The sequence below is a fragment of the Hyaena hyaena genome, unplaced genomic scaffold, assembly GCF_003009895.1.
Source record: "Hyaena hyaena isolate Hyena2069 unplaced genomic scaffold, ASM300989v1 scaffold_370, whole genome shotgun sequence".
NCBI classification, from domain to species: Eukaryota; Metazoa; Chordata; class Mammalia; order Carnivora; family Hyaenidae; genus Hyaena; species Hyaena hyaena.
The window spans coordinates 1,213,978-1,241,607 of NW_024081001.1; the positions used below are offsets into that span (position 1 = coordinate 1,213,978).

The following is a 27,630-nucleotide window of genomic DNA, read 5'->3' on the forward strand; positions in this document are numbered from 1 at the left end:
CAAAGGTGAAACGATTGCTTTCTTCCTAACTGATCCCTCCAGAATCCAAAAACTTGAGTACTTTTTTTCTCATGGCAGTATAGTTATTTACATAAGTTCAATAAGAACCTGTTCTTGTAAACAGGCCACTGCTCCCTTCATGACTAACATCCTATTAGGATTATTCCTACTTGGGGAATCCCCTCTTTCTCCCCACCTTTGAACTTCCTAGTGATGGGGGAGCCCACTTTATTGGTTAGGTGCTTCAACAAATTTGTGCTGTTTGGCCAGTTTTACAACATGTTCACGGTGCTTACCACCCTCAATTTTGAAAACTAGTTGAATTATTAATTCATCATTAAGACTCAACTAGCAAAATTTGTAGAAACCCTTTAAATATCCTGGACAAAAGCACTACCATGGTGTTTTCTGAATCTCAGATCCTCCCCTTTTGAAACTGGTAAACTCCCTTTTTTGAGACAATCACAGGATGCCCAATGCACCTAGCTAGCTCCTGCTTCCTTTGATCCACAGCTGATAAAAGGGGATATACTTCAGTTTTGCAAAGATCCAATAAAATCCTTAAAGAATGATCATATTTAGTAGAACAATCTTTCCACAGTGAGCTCCCAAGAAACAAAACCATTAGAGCTCATAATCTGCAGCCTGGAGATTTCATCTCCTAGAAAAGCAGCCTTCAGAAAGATTCCCTCCAATCTTGCTTCCTGGAAGGGACTTTACCAGGAATTGAAGCAAATGGTAACTGAGGCAGACAGCTTTCCCAAAATGATTGGAGTAGGTCTGTATCCTTTTTTTCTTGTTATTGCTTCTCACCTTAGTTTCTTTCTCTCTTCCTTGGAAAGATAATACTCTTATCCACATTTCCTAATCTATTTCAAAATGGGCAAATTTTTCTGACTGTTGGATCTGTCATCAGAAACTCCAATCTATTCCCAATGTCAGAGACCCCTTTTACCAGTAACCAATTTCTCCTTAGTCTCAAATGCCACTCCTGATTACACCCACAAGCCTTTGCATGTTACCTGGGGCTAGACTATTATGGCCAGGTGTTCCCAGACTTTATTTCAACCTTCCCCCAGTAAAAACCACGTTAGCCCAACTAGACACTTCCACCTTTGCCAATCATACAACCTTTGCTTCCTCCCAACCTATGTCTTTTCCTTGCTTAAATATGATCTATTCCCTGTACCCAAGGGAAATACAAATGGGCTAACACCTCTTTGCAAGGCTTCTAGAAAAACACTGCTTTAGGATGGGATGGTAGCTCATCCTAATTCCCCTGACTCCTGGCTTGAAAAGTTCTATCAGGAAATTCCAGCTAATGAATCTATCAATATCCAGACCTTAGCTGAAGTCCTCTGTGCTCCATCTGGTTTCATTTTTGTCTGCGGTGAATGGCATTTTCATGGGTCTATGAATGGTTAGATAGCTGGTGAACTAGAGGCCAATGCCTATTGGGACATTAACCATTGCTGTTAACGTGCATAACAAATCAGAAGCCTCCCATTGGTCCAGCCATTGAGCCTCCATGGCCACCTTGAACAGGAACTTCACTAGGCATTCCTGACTCCAAAGGGAAAGCTTTTCTTCTTTGGGTTGCGGTAAATACCAATGAGCACGTGATCAGAAGTCTCTCCCTAACGTTGGAAGAGCTAGCCAATTCCACACCAAAGCAGTAGCAGGCCAACAATGATCAATTGACTCATTGGCTAATTGCACAGCCCTTGATTACTTGCTGAACAAGGAGGCATTTGTGCAATGGCAAACACCACCTGTTGCACCTGGACAAATGCCTCTGGAGAGATAGAGACTCAATTACACAAGATCAGGGACCAAGTGCACTGGTAACAACAAATTTCACCTGACCTGACTGGTCCTTTGATTTGTTCAGTAGGCTATCTTCAAATTTGGGTCATGGTTTAGAACCATTATACAAATTGGATTTGTCATGCTACTTTTAATTCTGTTTTGCATAATTAATTTTAGTCTTGTTGTTTGCCAAATCTCTCCAGAGGCGATGCATCAAATAGAATGATGTTAGCTCAACATTTTGAGATGATTTCCAAAGCTTACAATCTAGACAAGATATGACCTTAAGAGCAGGAAATGCCCAAAAGCTCCTTCTTCTACCTTCTTTGTTGCTCAGATGTGGTTTCTATGGTTTTTCTCACCACCTGCTCTCCCTGCAACATGGGACACAACTCCAAGGAAAAGTCCTTCCTGGCACTAAAGAACACCAACTGACAAAAATGTTTAATTAAACAAATAAGTAACCAAATGCCTGAGCAGCAGTCCTCTCAAGGAAAGATCTTAGTCAAAAGAGGGAAATGTGAAAATTAATAAAGGAAACCCAATTCAAAATGGAGAAGGGAATCAATGAAGGGAGTGTTCTCAGGTACCATTCTTGGGGGCCTCCCTTACATCCTTTAGCAGGACAAAGCTCACTTTACATACCCCAGCAGGACGAAAGATTTTCCTTTAGCTTGGCAACTACTCGGCCATTGAGAAGTTGCCACAACCTCTTAATAAACTCTGATTCCAGACAACCCCTTGAAACCTCTTCCTTTTCTCTAAAAAAGATGCTTTCTTCTTTCTTCTTCACACTTGCCTGTGGTTCACCATAATTTGCAACTCCTCTGCTGTTCCTGAATAAACTAAATTTTCTGGCTATACTGATTACCTTTTTCTTTTCATGACTGACAACAGTCCTGAATGGGAAGGCAATTTGGTAAATATGTCAACTATCTTCCCAATTAATCTTCTCATTGAATATATTTATGAACAAAATCTTAAGAGTTTGCAATCCAATTGGACGAATCCTTAAAAAACACTTTTAGTATGGAATTTGTCAAATATATTCAAAACTGGAACAATAGTTTGATGTAATCATCACCTAGCTTCAATAATTACTAACACATGGTCGATCTTGGATAGTCAACTTTTAAGTTCATCTAAACAGTTATTAAATACTCATGAAGTTTTAAAAAGACCACAGAGGACAAACCTTCTCTTATTTTTATCTAATAGACCTATTGTAGACAGGCCTTAAGCAGATTCATAATTTTGAGGAAATTTAGAACATGATAAAGGTACAGTTTCACAGACTGGGTCACTCAGTTCATTGAGCATCCAACTCTTGATTTCTGCTCAGGTTATGATCCCAGGGTCATAGGATAAAGCCCTGCATTGGGCTCAGTGCTGAGTGTAGAGCCTTCTTACGATTTCTCTCTCCTCTCTCTCTCTCTCTAATAGTAATAATAAAAAAGATATAGTTTCCTTTTTTTAATGTTTATTCTTTAAGGAGAGAGAGAGACACACAACATGAGCGGCAGGGGACAGAAAGAGAGGGAGACACAGAATCTGAAATGGGCTCCAGGCTGTGAGCTGTCAGCACAAAGCCAGACACGGGGCTCAAACCCACAAACCATGAGATCATGACCTGAGCAGAAGTCAGATGCTTAACCGACTGAGCCACCCAGGCACCCCAAAAAGGTAGTTTCAAATCAGTGTCGAAAGGAGAACTTAAAAATTAATAAATATCGTTGGGTTAATTGACTACTCAATTGGGAAGAATCGAAGTTAATTTACAACGAATCAAAAATAAATTTCATATGGATTAAGGGTCTAAATATAAAAATTAGGCCTATAAGAAAATTAGAAACAATTATAAGAAATGGATTTAAAATCTTGGTATAAAATAGGGCACCCAAACCATATGAAAATAATTGATTTGATTGCATGAAAATTTTGAACATTTGCAGAGTGACACAAAGTTAAAAGATGAGCGACAGACAAATATGTGCCACACAGGCCAAGGAAAGGACAAAGATACGGTTACATGAAATACGTGGAATGTTCAGGAACATAAAGAAGTTTATCGTCACCCAAGCATAGGGAACATGGTCAAGTCCCAGAAATAGGTTCAGGGATGGAGTTTGGGTGGCTATTTTCTTCGGTATATCTTCCTGGAATTTTCCACTTTTTACAATGATGAAACGTTACATCTGTAATTTAAATTTTTAACAACCTTTAAGAAGTAAAATTCTGGCTGCCTTACATTGTTCCCTGCTTATGGTGTAAATATATATCGCCAACTTTGTTTTAGGTTTAAGACAGGGAGGCACCGGGCTTTTTGCTTCCTTTGTGTCACCATGTTGCCTATTACAGAAGTCTTTATAGATCCTGAAATGTTCAGGGATTGGCTAAAACAATGTTGATCCTGTAGGTGTGGGAGATTTGGGTGCCGGCACACGAGCACCTTACACTTCCTTATTACAATTTCTCTCTAACCTCTATCTCAGTTCCACCCGCATAAGTCACTCCATCAGGCCGGTACAAAAGACACGCAAGAATTCATTCCAGGGGCGCGTGTCAGCGTGACTCCCGCGTCTCCAGATCCGGAGCTCGCCTAGGAACGCCCCCTCCCCTCCCCTTCGCTTGTTGTGTTGTCATCACGTGGCCCGAGCGGACCCTGACGTCAGCGCTGGGGAGGGACTGCGCAGGCGCAGAAAAGGGGGCGGGGGACTCGGCTTGTTGTGTTGCTGCCCAAGAATCAGAGACGGTCCTGCTGCGGCCGCAGGTCTTCCAGACGCCCGACAATGTCGTCTCATTTAGTAGAGCAGCCGCCGCCCCCTCACAACAACAACAACAACTGCGAGGAGGGTGAACAGCCTTTGGCCCCGACAGCCGGCCTCAACAGTGAGTGCCGGGCCGGCGGGCTCGGTGAAGAGGATGGGGGAGGAGGAGCTGCTCTGGCCGCCGCCGCCAGCTCCGCGCGGGGGGCGGGAGGAGAAGGCGGCCCATTGGGCCCGGCTGAGGATGTGCGGGTGACTGACAGCTCCCGTCACCTGTCAGGACGAGCTGCTCCTGTCTTCCTCCTGTCCTGTCTTCCCTCCTGCCTGGGGTCTTGGGTGGGGAGCTGCTTGGGTTCGCAGTTGGGAAGGGCCGATGGGTGGGAGGAGAAGGGGGGCGAGCCGATCCCACCTGTGGTGGGCCCCCGAACGGAGCCAATCGGGGCGCGGGGGGCGGGCATTGGGGAGCGGTATGGGAGGGGATGGGCGGAGCGGGCGGCGGAGGGGACGTGGGCAGGGATGGGGACGTGCAGCGGGGACGCCGGGGGATGGACGCGGGCCGAGGGGAGGGGGCGGCCGGGGGGGACGCGTGGGAGATCAGGTGTGTGGCGGGGCCCAGGCCTGGCCCCGCGGACCTCACCCCTCTGGGTCGGCCTTCCCCTTGGATTTGGAATGTGACCCCCGTCGTTCCCTTCCTTTGTTACCACGAGCTGGTCAGGAAAATCATTTGGTAATTTAGTGGTTACTTGTATCGCGTGTTGGGAGGGGGAGGGTGTGAGGAGAATATGCTACCTTTTTTTTTTTGGTTTGAGATTTTTTTTGTTTTGTTTTTTAGAGTTGGCCCAAGTTTTTTGCTTTGTTTTTGAAACGATGGAGTTGTGTGCCCTGTAAACCTTTTGTGATCAGCCTCTTAAACCACCCAAGGTTGCATAAAATCATGGAGTCTGGGGCAATCAGTGTTCAGAAACGGTCTTAAAACCACACTGATACAGTTGGGCGCTTGCAGGTCCGTGTGCAATATTGAGTTCTGACCAACTACAGTTGCTTATCAAAACATTCTGGTGCTCAGACATCTTGTCCTAAGATTATTCCTAGCTGTCTTCAAAGCTCAGAGTCTTGGAAAGGTTTTTTCCTAGCCTTTCCGCAATTGATCTCATGAAAGAGGTAATTGGGACAGTTAGCATATGGCCTGATGAAATTATTTAAAAATCATTTGGATGCTTAAATGACACTTCAAGGCATTGCAATCTCTTTCATAAGAGGGAGGTATTCCAACATGGCCTAAAAATTACTTTAGGGAAAAGAATTCCTGTCCCCACAAGAATGGGACAGAATTTTCTTATTTTAAGATGTTTTTCATTGCTTATTGCTGCAGTTCCATCTTTTGATGGATGAATTTCTAAAAGGTGGACTTTTTAAAACTTTTAAAAGTGTCTTCTGGACTGTAAGATTTATATATTATTTCCCCCGTAAGGATTAATTTATGTGTCTTTAAATGTTACTTGCTTCATGTGTTGCTGTGCGTTTTAAACACTACTTGTTTTTAGAAGCATGGGATTTCAGAATGGGAAGACTTTAGAGGTAGCTGTCTACTGGTGAAGGAGCAGGGCGAGAGTAAAGTGTGTTGTCCAAGTTCACAGCAGGCCAGGACTTAGAGCTGAGATTCTGCTTTCAAGTGAACTAGGGCTCCTTTCAGGACACATCAGTAGCCCAGAATACCCTGGTTATGTGTGTTTACTATTCTTTCAGTGTGTTATTCTACCTTATGAGCAAAGGTGACCTGCCGAGCCAGCTCTTTTTGAGGCACTATTTCTTCATTGTACTCACTGTTTTCCTGCAGTACTTAACGAGTTAGCCAGTTGGTTAGTGTGCATACATGATTTCACAGAAAAAAAAAAATTTAGCTTTCCTTTGACCATCTAGCAAAAACAACAAAAGAGTTGAGCTGTATGTGATGGTTTAATCTCTGTCTGAAAGACCCTATGCGGATTTGATGTTTTTGGCCAGTCAGTTACTGTTGGGTTCATACATATTAGCTCATAACAGAAGTAGAACACTCAGTCTGTGTTTGGTATCCAAATGTTGCTTTGGGAAATCTGCTAGATAGAAAGTATTTTATTGGGGGGTAGGGTGAGCTTTGAAAAGTTACTGAAAAGCTTTTAGGTAGTGCCATATTCAATTACTCCCCTCTTTTATTCTGTTTTTTCAGTTCATTATACAGTAGTGGTTCAAACAAAACAAGACGACTTACTGATTCCTTCAAATGATTTTTGGGCACTGGGCAAAACAGCTTATTCAGACATCTGATACCACCCAAATTGCTGATAAGCTGAAGTTCTTTGTTGGGTAAAGTTGCCCCTCTATCAGACACAAATATGAACTCGTTGTACAGATTATCTGTGGTTTGTGATTTTGTCTTCAGTTCAGGGGTCAAAACAGAGTCTTAACAGCAAATTATTGAAATATTTGGAATAATGAAACCTTTCTCTGATTATTGTTTTGTTTTTGTTTACCGTTGTAGGGGGGCAGTTTGCTTTCCTTACAAATTAGTGAACAAATAAATGAACTACTAGCAAAGTTAAAATGATGTTTTTCCAGTTTCCAGTCTCAGTTTTATTCTTAAGAAAACTGCCAAGTTACTTAAGAATGCTCGTATAGGACATTTATGCTATATAATAATTTTTGTTATTATTTAATGTAGGAACTATAACCTTTTTTTTTTCCTCTTAAACATCTTCAACCATAATGTACTTGTTTCCCCAGTGTGGCAAGAAGGCTTTTGAGGCTGTGCCATGTGAAACTTCACTGCTTCTTGATACTGTTTTTGAATATATTAATAACTGGTGTGTACATACTCCCTCGTGCCAAATGATCAGCTCTTTTTAGAAGAATGTGAGTGACTGTTCATGGTGTGCATTCCAGCATCAGGTGCTTGAAACAAAATAAAGGCTTGATGGAAAGCACATAAGACGTAATGAAGTGTATCTCTGCTGGTTAGGATGAGAGTTACACATGGGACCTTGGAAAGTTGGGGAAAAAATGACAAATACTCTTCTTCCTTCTCTTCCTTCCTGTGCCCCTCAGCACTCCCACTCCCCTTCCTGCAAGAGGATTGCACTAGTAATTATAAAGCTAAAAAGAGTACATATAGCATACAGTCATGTAAATAATCACCTTTACCAAACCAATCTTCATGATATACTAGATTAGAAAACATAGAAGCATGAATCTCTTAGCAGTTCTCAAAGATTTGAGAAAATACCTCATATATGGTGTATATGGACAGTCTGGCATAAGATAACACTTTTCAGTTCGTAAGTAAACTCTTAATATAACTGAGAGCCTGCAAGTTTTTAATTTAAAAGCTTGATTATTAGGAAGAGAATTCACTCAAATTTTTTTCTACTTTGTGTTGCTTGGACAGCACAATCCTCATATCTTGTCTTGTTTCCTTTCCAAGTAGGGAGGGACTTTGTAAAGATTGATAGAGTTAGAACATCGAGAAATTCTGAGGCTATACATCAGGAGTGAACCAGGTCATGAAAAGCATGTATAGTCCATCTGTTGAGAAAGACAAATTTGCTTTTTCCCATTTCACTCAAAAAATAAAGCTGATATGTATCCTTTTAATGTCTGTGTGCATAACTGTTTCTACAGTACCATTTATATCCACAGATGATATATCTAGAGAATTGTTAAGTTAAAGGAAATCTACCTTTTTAGGTGTGTTAATGCAGATTGTCAGATTATCCTCTATTGAAGACCTGATTGTAATAACATCATATCAAAAACAGTTTTGGTAATTGTTAACCATTGACATTGGATCATGGTTAAAGTATGGTATATCTTTATGATGAGATGCAAAATAGTTGTTTAAAAGAATGAGGTAAGGTAATACGCATTGACGTTGAAAGACATGTACAAATGGTTAGGTAAGAAACACTTTTCACAGGGGCGCCTGGGTGGCTTAGTCGGTTGAGCGTCCGACTTTCGCTTAGGTCATGATCTCACGGTTCGTGGGTTCAAGCCCCGCGTCGGGCTCTGTGCTGACTGCCAGCTCAGAGCCTGGAGCCTATTTCAGAGTCTGTGTCTCCCTCTCTCTCTGACCCTCCCCTGCTCACGCTGTCTCTGTCTCTCTCTCTCTCTCTCTCTCTCTCCCTCCTAGAAATAAATAAAAATATTTTTAAAAAAAACACTTTTCACAGAAAAATATGTATAGTACGATTCAATTTTTGTAAAGACAAAAGCAAAAAAAAACTATCAAAAAAGCTCTGGAAGTTTACTTATGAAGTTTTTAAAAGTGGTTTTCTGGGATGCCTGGGTGGCTCCGTTGGTTAAGTGTCTGACTTTGGCTCAGGTCATGATCTCATGGTTCGTGGGTTCGAGCCCCATGTCGGGCTCTGTGTTGACAGCTAGCTCAGAACCTGGAGCCTGCTTCAGATTCTGTGTCTCCTTCTCTCTCTGACCCTCCCCTGCTCACGCTGTCTCTCTCTCTCTCAGAAATAAATAAAAAATAAAAATAAAAACGATTGTTTTCTTTGGGAGCAGGAATAGGAGATTGGGAAGAAGAGTATTTTTACTTCATGATGTTTATTTTCAAGAAACACATTTTTGCAGTAAGAAACGTTTCTTTAAAGATACAGAGTATAATTATAATAATAGCTAACACATAGTCCTTACCATGTGCTAGTGACCTTCCTTATTTTTCTCCATACTTTATTCATTTCAATCTTCTCTCTGTGAGGTAGATATAATTATTATCCCCATTTTACAGATGAGAAAACTGGTAAGGGATTAAGTAACCTGTTTAGGGTATAACAGCTGTTAAATGTTAGAATGGGAGCCTGGCTTCAGTCTGTGCTCTTAACCACGACACTAAGACATGCCAAAAAATGTTGTCTGCCTTAAGTGGAAATGCCTTCAGTTATGCTGGCTGTGAAGCCAGTTACAGAGATCACTTTTACCAAGCTTTTCCAAATATGTCTTCTCAAGTTCCTAGATTATGATTGCTTATATATTTTTAATGGAGAAAGTAGAATCTAGATATTGGTTTGGAAGACTTTCAAAAAAGTGAGGGGTGGAAAACCTGATATTGTTACAGCGGTTTTCCCTTTGATCAGCTACTTGAAGTGAACAGTAATTATATTTTAGGGAAGACTGGCTCCCACAGGGATCCATCAGGAGCTCCTGGTTCCTTAGTTCTTCTACCAGGGCACTCAGGTCTTTTATTTGAGTTGTTTATTTTACACATTGGACATTGGGCTTCTGTACAAGTAGAACTGATTCTCTTGGTTTAAAGTAAGTTTGAAAATCTAGAAAACAGTAGGAGTAGGAAAAAAATTCTTATCATATACCTCTTTCCTTTTCTGTCTCTCTTTCCAGTTAAAGTTCTTTGCAGAGCTCTAAATTTAGGGATCCTTTTGGCATATTTCTTCTACACTCCAGAGGCACTCCAAGAATTTAGTTAAATTACCGTTCAGTCTCTCTTAGCTTTGCTGGTTGAATGTGTTCATCCATTTTGAATTCTACCTAGGGTGTCCGTTTTTGTTTCTGTACAGAATGAGGTCGTGGAGATGTGCTACAACTGTGTTGTTTGGCAGTAGAGTCCCAAAGATTTGGTTGTGGTTATTGGGCTGTGACCCGCACTGGGACTGCTGTGGAGGGAAAGGGAGGATAATACTTCATTTTTATTCAGCAAACACTATTCTAAGTACTGGACAAACACAAACTCGTTTATCTAGCAGAGGGCTGAATATCTCCCACTTACTAGGCACTTTATCTGTGTTCCTCTACTGAATCCTCAGAGCAGCTCTGAGAGGTAGAGTCTGTGTGCTTCTTCGTCTGTTTCACAAATGAGGCTATAGTGAAGCCCAGAAATACAGGCAGAGAGTAGGCGGTGGAGTCTGATTTCCAGCCAGGTCGCCTTTGAGCTGTTCCTTCATAGAAGTATGATGTGTTCTCTTTGGATCTAGAATAGTCCTGACTTCATTAAGAGTTCATTTTAGGGTTTGAGCCTGTTTGGGTGATTAATTCTGATTTACTGATGGAAGACCGTTCAGCCACAGACCTCCACAGTTCTGCGGGGAGTTTGGAGAGATTGCCCTACTCACCTGCTTGGTTATGTTTTCTAAAACAAAATACGGAAAGTATGAAGAAAATACACCACTGTCTCTTTTTGTTGTGAAGTTGGTCTGTTGGCTACTGTTACCAATTCTTATTGAAATTAAAGCACCTTAATGTATCAGCAAACTCATTGAGCAAGTCAGTATTTTCAAGGGCTGTCCAAATTACCAGGGCCATGTCCCCCTTCCCGTGGCTCCACCCCTTTTGACTGTTTGCCTGAGAGAACCCCAGTGTCTCCTGTGCAGATGCGCAGTAGTTTCTCCCCTAAAACCAAGGCTTAATGAAACCCTAGAAAGTAGGAGCTCGTGGGAGAGAAGAAAGGACAAGTCCACAAGGTACGGTTAGTGCGTAGAGGAAGGAGAGAGTAGAAAGGGGTGAGGTACAGAGGAAAGGAAGAAACTAATCTGTGGCATGGAGACAAAGCCTTTTCAGAATTTTTAGTTTTACCACATGATTTAATTGAGAGCTGGATGCATTCATTTTATGCTATACATGTGGACACAGCTTAAAACTCACGATTGGATATAAGTCCTCTAGGAGCTTCTCAGTTGTTTATACTAATTAGGACAGTTGTTAACTTGTTTAGATGACTTTCATGAAGTTTCTAGGCCATGTGTTTATTTTATCTGTGGGGAAGGCACAACTAAATAGCTGAAGTAGACTATAGGGGAAAATATGTACTGTATTAAACGCATATATAACAAAAATATTGAAGATAAGTAGGCCGTCTCATAATAAAGTAGCCGTTTATTTTTGAAAAGCAATCTCAGTTTTCAGAGAAGTACTTATTGTAGATAAACTAAGCTTTAACTAGAGAGAAAATTGGCCGAAAAACACATTTTCTAAGATACTAGTGGTTAGAGTTCCAGCTTCTTCTAAATTGGTTGATTGCACGAGCTACTTCGGGAACAGGGACTATACACATTCTTAGACTTCTCTTGCTCCTTATTTATTTTCTTCAGAGTACTTCTGCGTTTGCTTGAGGCAAGACAGAATTCTTATCGGAATTCACCACATTCGCATCTGTGTGCATATGACGGAGCTTGGTTCTGCTGTGGTTAACTTGAGCTATCTGACTCGTCCAACAGGTTCCTGGGTGGAGCTCCCCATGAACAGCAGCAATGGCAATGATAATGGCAATGGGAAAAATGGGGGGCTAGAACACGTACCTTCCTCATCCTCTATCCACAATGGAGACATGGAAAAGATTCTTCTGGATGCACAACATGAATCAGGGCAGAGTAGTTCAAGAGCCAGCTCTCACTGTGACAGGTAAGTGAGATCCATGATTTGGTAGAATTCGGGAAAGAGACCGGTCACAAGGGTAATTCTCGTTAGAAGAGAGAAATTTGCTTTCATCTTCATTTAACAGAATATGACTCCTGATTTATTGGAGCATGTGTGTTTAAATCAGATAGCTAATGGACAAATAGTTGAGTCCCTAGTGTTTTTCCCTAGATTAAATCAGTTTCCTTAGAGTGTATCATTATTTTATATTTATCAGTTTAAAAGTCAGTGGCATCAATGTTTACTTGTAGGATGAACCAAACTTTTTCCCCATTTTCCTTTGTGTCCATGTTTCACAGATCACATTCTGCCAGTCATCTCTTACAGGTCTGTCCCCCCCCTGCTTCTAGATTGTGAGGCTCCAAAAAGCAAGGGTCATGTTTCATCTCCTTGGTACCCTGACAGTCATGATGCTGGCGTGCAGTAGACACTCAGCAAATGAGTCATGGGAACTGCAGGTTGATTGAAGTAATGGCGGTATTTGCATGGTGGAAACAAGGGCCATGGTCTGTAAAGATAGTTAATTAGGGAGGCCATGCTGTTGCTTCAGAGGAACTTTTATCGTAGACCTCGTATTTCTGTATTTAACTTGGGAAAAGTAATTCCACTGATTAAGGACTGCTTATGGTGAAAGAGTAAGAGCACAGCAATACGTATGAGTGGAATGAAACCAAGTTGTGTGTTTATTTTTCATTATTTTTCAGTGTAAGCTTCGTTGTTTTCCCGGGAACGAGGTGTTAAATGACAGTGATATGCCTGATGCCTCCTAGACTTGTCGTGGCCATACTGTTAGCATTACGGGATACTGGGTAATCTGGTTAACTAAGAGTTAACTGATATTGGCCGTGGAGAAAATGCAAACACACAAGGAAAAAACTAAGGAAACACTTAGAAATGGGTACTAAAAATAAAAGTGATTATCTCTAAGGGATGGAATTATGGATATTTTTCTTCTAAACATTTTTGTACTTTGTACAGAATTTGTATATAGCATATTTTATTTATCAGAAAAAGTTGAAAAGGAGAAAGACGCTCAGTCACATTTGAAGTTCCCTGCCTGTCTTAGAATCCACGGAAGTCACCAAGGTCGCAGAGGACTGGGTTGCTGGTTCTGGCACACTGTGCACCCCCGCCCTCTGTCTCATCTCTGCCTTTGTCCCTGTGCTTCCAGGAGCCTTGTTAGGAGCAAAGCAGATGGCTCTTTGCTGAGCAGCTTGCCCCTGATTCCTGTAGCAGCAGCGTTCATCTGCCTTTCAGAATGAAGTTTCTGTTACGTTGCATTTATTTACAGGACTCATTATGCATTTCTGAAGTTTTCTGCTTGTTCAAGGCCTGTCTCTAAGGCTTTTCTGCGTTCAAGTACATGACCCTTGATGATTGGTATCAGTGTGTCCCTTAACCTGTTCACTTGCTGTGGTCATTGAGCAGAGAAAAAGTCCCTTGCTTGCTTTTCCGGTCAACGTATTTCATTTGTGGTTTAGTTATACTTGTGATTGGATATGATTTTACCTTCCCGCGATCATGTTCAAATTAAACATGTGAAGGAAGGCGTGGCACATACTTCTGAGCACTTTCCTCTCCCTCAGTTTGTGTGCCTCTACGCTCTGGGCTCCTGGCCATCTTTCAGAGAAGGCCTACGACTCGAGCTCAGTAATATTCTCCCCTGCTATATAACACATTTTAACATTCAGAAATGTCTTCAACATGTGTGTCATTTGAATTGCCATGCATCTCTATATTTGAAGTCATTGAGAAGTGTTTCTTACAGGTGGAGAAATGTTAGGATTGTTGGATATTAGTCTCCAAGTTATATATACAGTGACCCTTCAACAATGTGGCTCTGAACCACACAGTCATGTGACTTGTTTTCGATGAATATAGTCCAGTACTGTAAATGTATTTTTCTTCCTTATGATTGCCTTTAACATGTTTTTCCTCTAGCTTACTTTACTGTAAAAGTATACTAGATAATACATACAACATACAGGGTATGTGTCAATTGACTGTGTTAACCATAAGACTTCTGGTCAAAAGTAGGTTATTAGCCATTAAGTTTTGGGGGAGTCAGAAGTTATATACAGAATTTTAACTGTGTGGGGTGGGCTCAGCACCCTGCATTGTTCAAGGGTCAGCCATACTTGGAATTTAAAAACTATCCCACAGACACATTTTTGTCACCATAGTGGTTGCTAGAAGGTAACCCCTGTGTGTTTGTAGTGCAAGAGCTCTCAGCCTACACACCAGACATGCCCAGGGAGCTTTAAAAATACCAGTGCACGGACCACATCCCTAGAGATTCTCATTCTGTTGTGAGGGGTGGGGCGGAGACACGAGGGTATTTTATTTTATTATTATTTTTTTTTAATGTTTATTTATTTCTAGGAGACAGAGAGAGAGACAGCATGAGCAGGGGAGGGTCAGAGAGAGAGGGAGTCACAGACTGAAACAGGCTCCAGGCTCTGAGCTGGCAGTCAGCACAGAGCCCGACGCAGGGCTCGAACCCACGAACCGTGAGATCATGACCCAAGCGAAAGTCGGACGCTTAACCAACTAAGCCACCCAGGCACCCCGACACAAGGGTATTTTAAAAGTTCCCCAGCTAGGGGCACCTGGGTGGCTTAGTCGGTTAAGCGTCCGACTTTCGCTTGGGTCATGATCTCGCGGTTCGTGGGTTCGAGCCCCGCGTCGGGCTCTGTGCTGACTGCCAGCTCAGAGCCTGGAGCCTGTTTCAGTCTGTGACTCCCTCTCTCTCTGACCCTCCTCTGCTCACGCTGTCTCTCTCTCTCTCCTAGAAATAAATAAAACTAAAAAAAAAAAAAAAAAAAAAAGTTCCCCAGCTAATTCTAATATGAGCCAGGACTGAAGCTCTACTGCGTTCCACGTTGTTAGGAAAAGCAAACCGTGGACCAGTGAAATGTTGAGTATTTTCCTAAGTGGGATTGGTGCCAGCGATAAAGAAGAGTGGAGGAGAGCAATGCTCCAGCAGGGTTCTGGACTCTGTCACTCTGCTGCATTGGCCTGCTTATGGCTGCGGAAGGCTGGCCCTTAACCGGATCCCTGGCTGTGAACCCATCAGTGTTGGAGTGTAAGGACAGTAAACTGAGGAGAGCAAGAGTGCCTCCTCCTACCTGGTTCCTGTGCTGTGGCCTGAGATTTCTCGGCCAAGAGAAGGATATTCAAAATACACTGCAATGTCCCTGTGGCGTAGAACCAACTTTTCTCATTTGCTTTCCCTGTTTAGGACTCTTTTGTGTCGGTGATAATAGTCTGAGACTCCTAGGCTGAATCAGTCTGACAGATTTCAGGTGAACTTACTTATTTTTGAGTTCATCTCCCTATCATCTCTATATGCTAACATTCTGCATGCATTCTTGGTAGCTTTAACAGGTACTTTGAACAAGTCAAGCCTGAGCATTTTCATCCATACTTCAGTTTAGATTTGGAGGTGGGGGCAGGCTGTATACCGGAAAATCTAGTGGCCTGCTGTGGTCCCACAAGGAATCGTTGATAAAACTAAGAATAGAACTTAACATGGTGTAGTAGTCATCCCTTGTATCAAGATAGTTTGCAATCACGTGTTTTGTCTGAAAGTATATCTGTAAATTTTTGTTTTGGGGAATATATCTTGCACTTTTCATTAAAGCTCTTTATTCATATATAAGCTTATATAATTCACTCTGAGATATCTCAAAGCAAATATTTCTGAAACAAGTAGAATAGTGGTTCCGAAACTTGTTGGTCTCAGTACTCCTTTACTCCCTAAAAATTACTAGGATTCCTAAAGGTCTTTTGATTATCTGGGTTATATATTTTGACATTTAACTATATTAGAAATTAAAACAGAAAGCTTCAAAATATGCACTCATTTAACAATAATAAACCCTTTGCATTTCAATATAAGTAGCTTTTTTTAAAAAATATTTTTTATTTATTTCTAGGAGAGAGAGACAGCGTGAGCAGGGGAGGGTCAGAGAGAGAGGGAGACACAGACTCTGAAATAGGCTGCAGGCTCTGAGCTGGCAGTCAGCGCAGAGCCCGACGTGGGGCTCAAACCCACGAACCGCGAGATCGTGACCTAAGCGAAAGTTGGACGCTTAACCGACTTAAGCCACCCAGGGGCCCCAATAAGTAGATTTTTTTTTTTTAAGAATAGAATTTCTTTATTTTTTCTTTTTATTATATTTTTTTAAAAATAGTTTATTGTCAAATTAGTTTCCACAATAAGTAGCTTTTTAAAATGAAAAACAACTTTTTCATAACTGGAAAAATTAGTAAGAACTGGTGGCATTGTTTTACGTTTTTGCAAATCTCGTTACTATCTGGCTTTAATAGAAAACAGCTGGATTCTCATCTGCTTTTGCACTGGGTCTGTTGTGATAAAACACCTCAGGTAGTCTTTGGAAAATGTCACTACACGGAGTAACAATGACAGACATGACAGAATATCAATGAAAAAGGCAAATCAGAATAGTATCATAAACACAATTTTAAACTTGAAGACCCTTTGAAAGAGTGTTGGAGGAGGTGCTTGAGAAGATGTGACCACGGATTGACCCTGAAGCTGCACTTGGGCCACTGGGGTCTCCCCATCCCCTCTCCTGACCCTGGAACGTGCTTGCCTTCCCAGCTCTCAGAAGCTGCCCAAGGAAAACAGCTTTGAGACAGAAAGGTGGTGCTGGGACTATTTGAATGGTGTCCGTGATGAGACCCAGTTAAGGCCTCTGTATAAACTTTTAAGATTTGGCAGGTGGGGGCAATCTGCTCGACTTCCTGCCACCCCAAGACAAGTCTCAGCTGTAAGTTCCCTCGGCTCTTCGAAGCGGTCACCTGCCTGCCGCTTTCCCTCTCCTGACCCTCACCTGGGGGCCATTTCAGGCTATCCCAGGAACCTCCTCAGGGGGCTGGGAACCAACTAGACTCTGAAAACTGCTTTCACACTTTGAGACTTGCTGGTGATGAAAGAGCTTTGAGAAAAAGAATCCCAAACTAGGTTTCTGAATTTGAGGAGCATCGTACCTTTCTTGGAAAAAGAGTAAAAGTAAGAAAAATTATCATTGCAAAGAAATTCATCACTACTACAAAATTCCAGAACCTTTTGGAAACAAGGGTGCTTGACTTCAGAAAAGATAATACTTTTTGATTTGCTGCTTTCTCAAAGCCATTCTACTGTAACTTTCAGTTTCCTAATTTCCAGCTGAGGTTAATTTACTTGGCAAAATGAGAATTAAAATTAATGGCTAAATTCTCTCTCTTCCAGCCCTTCCCCACAAGAAGACGGGCAGATTATGTTCGATGTGGAGATGCACACAAGCAGGGACCACAGCTCTCAGGTAGGGGTGGGTGGGGGTGTAGGGGTGCGTGTGTGCGCTCGCTGTTCCGACTTACAGTAAATCATGAGGAAAAATGCGAACCTCTAAGTAAGTATGTTTTGCTAAAATATATTGAAGAATAAGAACACTTTAAAAAGGAGTTTGAAGCCGTTTTAAGTCATTCAGTTTCTGATTTGGGAATTTACTTAGGCTGATACAGCCCTTATACTCCTCTACAGCTGAGAATGTGGGGTCCTGTCACCCTAAAAGAATTGGAAAATTCTTATCTATAATGTATCAATCCCATATTCCGGGCTAGTTTCTTGAGTTTATAAATGGAGAACTGAGACAGGAGTTTGATTTAAGGTTACAAAATGAATGAAAAGGAAAGCTGTAGAACAGGTGTGAAAACTTTTTCTGCATCTGAAATCAAAGCAGTGACTTTTGAGGTGAATTTCAACAGCTAGAGATAAAATTCATATAAATTTTGCAGGGTTCATTAAATTAAGGAAGATAAGGATAGTTCACTAGGAGTTGACGTTGTTAGTAAAATCAATGGACATAGTATTGAAAGCTTACAAAGGTTTATATTATAAAACTTATGATCAGTCAGTAATTGTTCATGATTTAGAATGTTTATGGCCAACCCTTAACTTTCACTGAAAATGGTCAGTGCAAGTTCATGAGGACGGGACCCATTGTCTTGTTCTCCTGTGTTAAGTGTTTGTGGAGGATTTGTTGGACAAATGTTTAAATGTATTCTGAGAGGGGCGCCTGGGTGGCTTAGTCAGTTAAGCGTCCGACTTTCGCTTAGCTCATGATCTCGCGGTTCGTGGGTTCGAGCCCCCTCTGTGCTGACAGCCAGCTCAGAGCCTGGAGCCTGTTTCAGTCTGTGACTCCCTCTCTCTCTGACCCTCCCCTGCTCATGCTGTCTCTCTCTCTCTCCTAGAAATAAATAAAACATTTTTAAAAAATAATAAACATATTCTGAGAGAAACTGTTTTGTGGGGTTCTCACTTTACAATGTCCTAAACCCCTTTGCACTAGAAATATTTCACGTGGTATGTTGGATCCACCCAGTGTTTTCTGTTTCCGAAGGCTGCACAGTTTCTCCCTGCTTTGCCTATATTCTGTTTGTTCTGTCCTCTGAAACCTAGCAGATCTGTGGGTTGAATACAAATGTATATTATGATGAACTTTATATTGCAGAGAAGGTTATAGTAGCAAGGCTCTCCCGTAGGAAGCTCTTCTGACTGTAGTTGTTGAATTGCTGGCTTACATAGGTCTAGTTGGCCAAGTGCATGAGCTATAACTAGTGAAGAAGAAAATATATAGTTTCCATGGCAAAGTAGACTAAGGAATCCCAAGATAGAGAAGTGAAGTTAATTCTTTGTTGTAGTCTTTCCCAGGAAGCTATCCTCAATCCATATTGTCTTGTACAGACAGATTGAAACTCTAGAGTAGCGTTTTCCAGAATGTGTTTTGAGAAACAGTGCTTGATGGAAAGATCATCCTAAAGTTAAATGGAAATAATATAACCACTGGGCCCCGGGCCCCCACCCCAGTATTCACAGCATATAGTAGAACATTAAAGGCTCTGACAATTCCTGCAGGAAAAGAATCTGTTTATTTAAACCAAGTGTTTCCCAAGCTTATGTGATCTTAGACTTCCCTCCCCCTTCACACATACTTTCCCCGCTAAATAATCTACCTAACCACCTAATGATAGGTGCTCTCCTGGTTCATGGAGTGGCGGTGTACAATTCACCTTAACTGATCATTGAATTTAAGTGGAATTCTAGTGCTGACTGCATCCATCCTAGAATTCCAAAGGAATTTGTGAAATTTAGGAGAGAAAATGAAAAACTTGGCTTCTGTGTCGGATCATGGTAGTATTGCTAGTGTGTTTCCTGTTCAGAAACAGGTACCTAAAGGAACACTGAAGTAAGACTGAATAACACTGAATAAGAAGTCAGTAGGTATGATTTATTTAAGCTTTCAAAAAGCCTTTTTCATTTTTTTTTTTAAATTGAAGAAACAATCATTTAAAAATAATTTTAGGGTTTGGGAGGATGCATTTCATATTCATGAATGAGAAGCAAGTTTAGGGGTAGCGAACAGAAGCAGTTACCATGGGACTGTATGGTACTTGATTTTACTGAACATTTTTATATACGTCTATATGGGAATATGTGACATTTTCAGCCTTTTCTAGGAGGAGGAAGGAAAGACACTGATAGATATATTCTGGGTACTAAGTTTATTCCTAAAAAAAGTTTCTTCCCACTTTCAATGTTCTCAGTCCAGTGAAGGAGGTGATAGTGGCCCCTGAGAACAAATGGGAGAGTGAGACTTTCTTTTCATTAAGTTCCTCATCTAAGATCACAAAGCCAGTACACGATCGAGCCAGGATTGAAATCAGGGCTATCTGAGCCTGCAGCCCCTGTTCCTTCTGCCGTAGTAAGTCCTCGCATGGGATTGATTTCACGAGAGCTCACAAGGTCACGAGAATGAACTAAAACATGCCTGGTGACTTTTGCTACGAGGAAGCTTAAGGTGTAATGCATTTAAGAAAAGGATCATTCAGACTATACTGCCACGCCCACAGTACTCAAGAATTTTAGTCTGTAGCAGAAAATAGACCACAGATGGTCTCCTGAAGGAATGATGCCAACTGAAAATGTCCTCCCCTCTCCCTCTTGTGAAACTGGGGTTTATCTGTCCATGGACCCCACTGTATGCAGTTTCATAGTCACACAGAGAACTTGAGTAGCCCAGAGAAGGAAATGTAAGTGATTTGGAGGTAAGGGACATTCACATGAGAACAGGCTATAATGATCACAGTTTTTTTAGATGTGGGTATAGAGCGAGGATAATTCACTTTAAAAGTATGAATCGTTATTTAATTAAATTAAGTGCATTTTTGCCATATTGTGGAATTCCAAGGATTAGAAGGTAATTTAAAACCTGAAACTGGCAAGTTTAAGATTTAAAAAGGGCCGCACACAGTGGTAGGAAACGAGGATAGCGTAGGATAGCAGTCTAAACTGATTTGAGGAATTTGTATTTTGTTGTTATTTATTTTTTCCTAGTAGTCTAAAGATAACCTTGCTTCACTCAACTGAGAGAAAATGACATCACTTTTAAAAAATATTAGAGCTTAAAATCTTACCACATTTTCATTCTCTTGGAAAGTAGGAAGTATTAATTTATTTACAAATTTAGATGTAAATCTTCGAGCGGTTTTAAGGAGAGACGTGTGAGACCAGAATCGGAAACTGTAAGCAGAATGATGTGCACTGTATTGAATATAGTTAGATATTGTGTGTACGCAAACTGGGCTATAAGGAAATGGTAACAATTTATTGTTTTTGATTTAGGATGTTTTCAGATTTATTCCACAAAGAGCCAACTCATGATTCTGAGTAATCTCAATACCCAGTGGAAAAAGCTTAATCCTAAAGGTTACATTGTGTCATTCCGCGGAATTTGCCAAGCCCAGCAGAACTAAATAAGAATAGTAGTACCAGAGTAGCAGAAATCCACAGGGATTTTACTTTCGGTTTGATAGTCTCTACATGCAGGTAGTCCATTTTACTTGAAACTACCTTCCTGGGGCACCGGTTTCATAAGGAACTAGTCCGTATGAGAGAATCATGTTGATCTGTTAAGCTCTCCACTTTATCACTGTCTACAAAAAGAGTGAAAGCTTGGTCAAAGAATGCTCGTATTCAAGCAAAGTAACAAATCAGAACAGTTCTTAGCTTTGAGATCCTTTGGTTTGAGGTCCTAGCATCACCTTCCTTAAAGCTGAGTGACTACTGCTATTCATTTTTAGGAATATCTCTTTCTTGTGGCTTCTTGAAAGAAAAGCCATTGGGAATTTTGCTTGTTCTTGGCCTGAAACTGTAGGTTATCAATAGCAAGAGCAGAGAGTTCTTTCTCATTTATCTGATGCAAAAACTGTGAAATTCTAAGTCCATAGTAACTAAATGAGGCCAAAAAAGTTTTGGTGTAAATAGTTTTGAATAAGCCTTGGGAAATGTTTTAGATAGTGATTTGTCTAAAAAATATGATCTTCCAGGAAATGAAACCTAATGCTTATGAGTGTAGGCTGTAGAAGACCATTTGCCCGGGTTGAAATATCGGCCCTGCCTCTTTCTACTTATGGCACCTTAGGCAGTTACTGAATTTATGTCTTCATTACCTCATCTGTAAAATGGAATGTCAGTAATTCCTGTTTTTGTAGAATTGTTGCAAGGTAAAGATTAATGCATGTGAAGTGCTTGAAATGATGCTTGCATTTTGATGAATGATTAATAAATATTATTATTTACTTCCTCATCACATCTCCCACTTACTTATTCCCTCATCACTTTAATTGGTTAGTATATACATTTGGATATGTTCTCTTTTATTTTTAATGAAAAATTTTAAACGCATACAAAAGTAGAGAGAATGTTGCAGTGGGCCTCTGAATAAGCATTGCCCAGATTCAGCAGTTATTAATGCTGTCATCACTTCAGCTACCGTGATAGCCCCAAGAGCTCTTTTTTGAGATTTACGTCCTGTGCTTCGATAAAACTGTAGTGAAGCCCACTTGGGCTCTTTTTAAGACAGTGAATGCTGTGACCTCAGATCATTTTGTCAGCCTGTTAAGAAAGCTGTCACATTTCTTCCATGAAAATTACTCAGGCACAACCTTAGGATGTTCATTTATTTGCTGTCTAGATTTGTCTTTGTGGCAGGAAGAATGGGTCTTCCTTTTTTTTCTTTCTTAAAGTTGTACTTCTTCTTTACAGTCAGAAGAAGAGGTTGCAGAAGGAGAGAAAGAAGTTGATGTTTTGAAGAAAAGTGTAGACTGGGTGTCCGACTGGTCCAGTAGACCCGAAAACATTCCACCTAAGTGAGTTCTTGCCCGTGTCTCCTCAGTGGGCATGGTGGAGGTAGTTCACACTCAGTGTGCGGTGGACCTGCTCACTTAGCAAGTGTATTTCTGACCCCTTCCTCTGCCTTTCTTCCCCCAGGGAGTTCCACTTCAGACACCCCAAACGCTCCGTTTCTTTAAGCATGAGGAAAAGTGGGGCCATGAAGAAAGGGGGTATTTTCTCCGCAGAATTTCTTAAAGTGTTCATTCCATCTCTCTTCCTCTCTCATGTTTTGGCTTTGGGGCTAGGGTAAGTACTGGTGAACTCCTAATGTGTTTTCAGATCATTTTATCTACCATTGTATGTCCAGATGTAAGAAATATGGTTGAAACAGTTTGTATTGTTTCCCTTTTAATGTTTGAGTGCAAATAGGGTGAGCTGAAAAGATCAGTTGAAGCTGATCCATTGTTGGTACACTGGTAAGCACTTTTAATAGTGGAGTTTTGTTTTTCTTATTTGAAAATAAGTTGTTCGTGTTAATCTTGTCAGTGATCATTTTTAAGTGGACTCTTCTGTGTTTGATTTTTCCTTTTGGGTTTTGTTGTTTATAAATTATTCAAGATTAGCTAAGCTTTAAAGTAAACTAACCTAGGGGCACCTGGGTGGCTTAGTCGGTTAAGCGTCCGACTTTCGCTTAGGTCATGATCTCGCGGTTCGTGGGTTCGAGCCCCACGTCGGGCTCTGTGCTGACTGCCAGCTCAGAGCCTGGAGCCTATTTCAGAGTCTGTGTCCCTCTCTCTCTGACCCTGCCCTGCTCACGCTGTCTCTCTCTCTCTCCTAGAAATAAATTAAAATGAAATAAAATAAAATAAAATAACCTTTAGTGTATAAATTTGGGGCTGATGTGAACATTTTTTTTTCCCAAATGGGAAAGTACACCGTTTTATTGAATAGTCCTTGAGTGAAACTGGTAGGTTGGTGAGGGGCCCTGTGTTTTTCTCTCTGTAGCATTTTCATTGACTCTTGTAAAGTTGACCCCACATTTACCTGTAACTGATTAATTTTTCAGTCTTTTAAATTCTTTTTTTTTTTTTTTTTGATTGAACAATTGAGAAATCTATTTTTAGGAGTTAAATACTAGCTGTTAATTTTTTTTTTCCTAAGATCTTTTATTCTCTTTAAGCATGTACCAAGGAGTCATTTTCTCTATATAATATGCAAAAGAGATATGATCCCTTAACTTCCCTTTAAGGAGCTCAGCATAAGGGAGAGATATTTACAGTCGTAAACATGGAAACATAGACACAACTTTCCCAGAGACTCCTTTTAGTCTTTCTGAGCATCTGATATGTTTTTGTGATGGCAAAGACCTTGATGGCAGACCGCAGAGTGGAAGGGGTTTGTGCGGAAGGGAGCGTGTGAGGGCAGACAGAGGTAGGACTTTAAACTCCCTTTCAGTGTTGACTGCACAGTAGTTCATTTGCTCAGGGAGCTGGGTTTTGTACCTTGTGTTGTCTCTTTTCTTTCATGAGTCTTCAGATTATCTCTCTTGATGGAAAAAGTGTAACTGTTGTTATGCATTAATGTAGAAAAAAGGATTTGAGAAAGTTTTGTTACACGGGGGTGGGGGGGAGGGGGGTGGGACTAACTTCCTGTTTTCCATAACTTCCCTTCTGCTTATGTTATTTAATGGTAAAATGCTTGCTTGGCATGGAAAAGCAGTATCAGGCCTGATCCTGAAGAGTTAAACAGTTAGTAAGAGCCCACTGTAAGGCACTGGCAGCTTCGTGATTTGGCTCATTGCTGTATGTTGTATCTCAAATGTCAGTAGAACTCCTGTCCACTATGAGGGAACATCTCAAAGGAAGTTAGTGCTTTGTTCTTTGGGGAATCTGTTCTCTCTGGATTTACTTTTGTCTGATCACTGCCCCTGTGCTGTCCAGTCCTGCCTAATGACTAAACATAATTATATAAAACCAGTTTGGCTGGCTGTTGACTAGTTTTAAGTAAGTCAGCAGGGATTTGAGGGTGTTAGGGAGCTGTGCCTTATACCTTTTCGCCTTCTGCAAGAACGGAAACATTGAGTTTTTAAGTGCAGCCTGCGGAATGCTGGTATACACCTGATATTTGATGCCCTCTGTTTCCTTTCAGCATCTATATTGGAAAGCGACTGAGCACACCTTCCGCCAGCACCTACTGAAAGAAAGAAAAGCCACTGGACAAGCGTGTGACCTGTGAAGTGGTGTATTGTCACAATAGTTTATTTGAACTTGAGACCATTGTAAGCATGACCCAACCTACCACCCTATTTTTACATATCCAAGTTCCAGTAACTCTCAAATCCAGTATTTTATTCAAACTCTATTGAGGCATTTTACTAACCTCATTCCCTTTTTGGCCTGTAAGACACTTTAGAATTTCCTAACAGAGTTTACTGTTATTTAGAAATTTGCAAGGGCTTCTTTTCCGCAAATGCCACCAGCAGATTATAATTTTGTCAACAATGCTATTGTCTCCTTTTAGTGCCATCAGACTTAGACCTGCATCATTTGTGGTATAAATTTTACTCTTGCAAGATAAAGATAACTACTATCTTTCTCTTCAAATGAGATCAGGTTAGCAAATGATATGACAGCTTTATTGTTTTGTTTTGTTTTCAAGACAAAGGCAAGCTTCCCTAAGCTTGAATTTAGTTATTAAAAAAGAAAACAAACAGACAAACAAAAAAATCCAAGACACAAGGAAAAAAATATCCTGGGCAATAAAAAATTATTTTAAACAAGCTTTGGAGCCACTTTTTGTCTAAACAGCCTCCTTAATGGCGTCTTAATTTGTAGGAGGCCGGCTGCATAAACGATGGGTGTGAAGTAGAATCAGAACTGAAGTGCATCAGCATATTTTAACACTAGGATGTTGTAATGCTGTCTTTTCTATGGTGTAGAACCTTTATTCCTCATAAGGAATGTCTCAGGCCTAGAAATATACAAAATTGCTTTGGGGTTTGTGTGTTTGGTATCTTTACGTTTATTAGCTTTAGCTGCATGTGAAGTTTTCATGACTCTTCAGTTTTGTTGTTGTTGTTGTTGTTTTCTCCTAAGAAGAGGCTTTGGAATGAGTTCCAATTTGTGGTATAAATACGGGCTTCTTGTTTTCGGAAGCACCACTTACACTCTGAAGCCTTTAAATGCTGAAGGTAATTGTTTCAGAGTGATTCCAAGCACTCGTGCAACTTTGAAAACCAGACGTGGGTTGTGGGAACAGTTGACAAAGTTCTGAAAAGATGGCACTTGTTTTCTTCGGGTCTTTCCCTTTCCCCTGCATAGCCTTCCCACGGTGATTCCTGCGATGAGGCGGGTACCGGGTGGTTTCTCTGTAGCGTCTTCAGTTGCGCTGAACTCCTGAAATTCCACAGCGCTCGGCAACAGTGATCAGCTTTGGTGTGTTTGTTTGGTTTTGTTTGTTTCCCAAATGTGAAGCTTTAGGACCAAATTGTTAGAGAGCATCAGGATTCCCAGTTGTTTCAGGTAGATGTCTTGGATTTGTGGAACACCTAGCGTGACGCTGAAGGATACTGTTATATGTTTTATACATAAATTGCTCTTTATGATGTAGACATTACTCTTGACTATTTAGAGAACCATTGGTAATTTAAAAACTGGCAATCTGTTCATTAAATGAAGTGCATCAGATTGCCTTGGATAAGAACACTGACAATAGATTTGCCAGTCTGCAGAAACAATCTAACTGTCTTCTCTCTCACATCAGATTTTGTAAAAATGGAAGTGTTCCATTTTTTTTACAGATTAAACAAAACAGTAATAATTTCTGTCATTTTTTCAAGAATATAGCAGGTTATCTTTAATGAAGATAATATATCCAAAATAGTTTTCTGCATTTTCTCTGAGGTATTCTGTTTTCTTTCTAGCAGTTGATGTCTAAATAATTTTGGATATCTTTTCATCATACTTTGTTTCTAGCTTATTCTTAAGCCTGGTAACACTTGATTTGCCTTCTGTAAACTATTTATTTCAAGTGTTCGTATTTGAATTTGTTGGGAAAGTGAATCTGATGGCCCGCTGATTTTGAAAAGCCTGCCTAGACTTGGAAAGGCTGATCAAGTTGCAAGAAATAAAGAGTTGGACTGCTGTAATACACAACTTGTACTACAATCAGTATCATGGGAGGGAAAAGTAAAAGTATACAAAAATAAGAGCAACTTTTTTATAGGCAACACATCGTCCCCATTTGAAACCCAGTAGCAATTCTATCAGTAGTGTGGTTGAACTTGGGTATGTTTATGATTTTTCTTCAACATTGGAAATACATTTAGTTCTGCCTTTTTTCTTAAGATATCTGTGAAATTTTGGACTATTACTTAAAACACGAATACATGATCACAGTAGAACTTATTGTAAGATGCAGTATTTATGGATAGCCCTAAGCTATGGAATACGTGTTGATGCTCCTACCCAGATTTGTGTCAAACAGAAGCAGATTGTGTGATTCAAAAGGAGACTTCAACAAGTAACAGTTGACATTTTAAGAATAATGTTTAAAAAGCTTTACACCTCTTTACAATTTGGGGACAAAAAGGCAGGCTTTATTTTTTTTGACTGATGAAAACTGGCTAAAACTATTTGTAGATGGAATCATGAGCAAAACTGCACAAACTTGCACATTAAAAAGTGCAACAGGTTACTTTGCAGCAAAAAGTATTTACTCTTCTAAAGAAAAAAAATGGAAGACTAAGCCAGTGGGATGAATTTTTAAGTGAACCGGTTGTTGAAATTATTGGAATTAACTGAGCCAAAGTGATTATGCATTCTTCATCTATTTAGTTAGCACTTTGTATCATTATATACAGTTTACAATACATGTATAACTTGTAGCTATAAACATTTTGTGCCATTAAAGCTCTCACAAAACTTCTTCTGTCGGCATATCGTTTTATGTCACGTGTGTTGTGTGGGAGTTTAGAGAGGAGGCCTTCTGTGCGCACATAAGTTTTCCACCAGCGAGTTCCTTGGATACCAGGGTGCCCAGCAGTGTGCCAAGTGCACAGGGATGAATGCTCTTCCTGCCTTCCTGAGTCCCCTCCTCTCAGGGACACCGTCACCACGCGATGACATTCTTTCTCAGAGATGTGTGTAAGAAGTAGGAGGGGGCCAAAGCAATTCAGAACTCTTGTTCCACCAGATAGCATCAGGGTATTATTCACAGAAGAGGTGATTGAAAAATTGAAGGTATTGAAAGATGAGTAAGTGGTCAACAGGTGCAGAAGGGAATCAAGAGCATGCCCATAAAGGAATGGCAGAAACTGATGTGTGAAAATCTGTTCTAGAGGTGCCTGGATGGCTCAGTCGATTAAGCGCCCAACTCTTGGCTTTGGCTCAAGTCATGATCTCAACAGTTTCATGAGAGGAAGCCGCATGTCGGGCTCTGCATTGACAGTGCAGGGCCTGCTTGGAATTC

The 27,630-nt window shown here is 40.7% G+C and overlaps 1 protein-coding gene across 2 annotated transcripts; it reads left to right on the forward strand.

Annotated features, from left to right (window-relative positions):
- Positions 1–4,502: 4,502 nt before the first annotated feature.
- BNIP3L (BCL2 interacting protein 3 like) lies at positions 4,503–27,087 on the forward strand. 2 transcript variants are annotated; one of them, XM_039250426.1, is made up of 6 exons: positions 4,503–4,698; positions 11,783–11,966; positions 17,239–17,311; positions 22,093–22,196; positions 22,318–22,467; positions 24,310–27,087. In XM_039250426.1, exons 1-6 carry the CDS (start codon positions 4,599–4,601, stop codon positions 24,356–24,358), a joined length of 660 nt encoding a protein of 219 aa, XP_039106357.1. In that variant the 5' UTR covers positions 4,503–4,598; the 3' UTR covers positions 24,359–27,087. The 2 variants fall into 2 exon arrangements, with proteins under 2 accessions (XP_039106357.1, XP_039106358.1); XM_039250427.1 differs by lacking the exon at positions 4,503–4,698 and adding an exon at positions 5,283–5,301.
- The last annotated feature ends 543 nt before the right edge of the window (positions 27,088–27,630 follow it).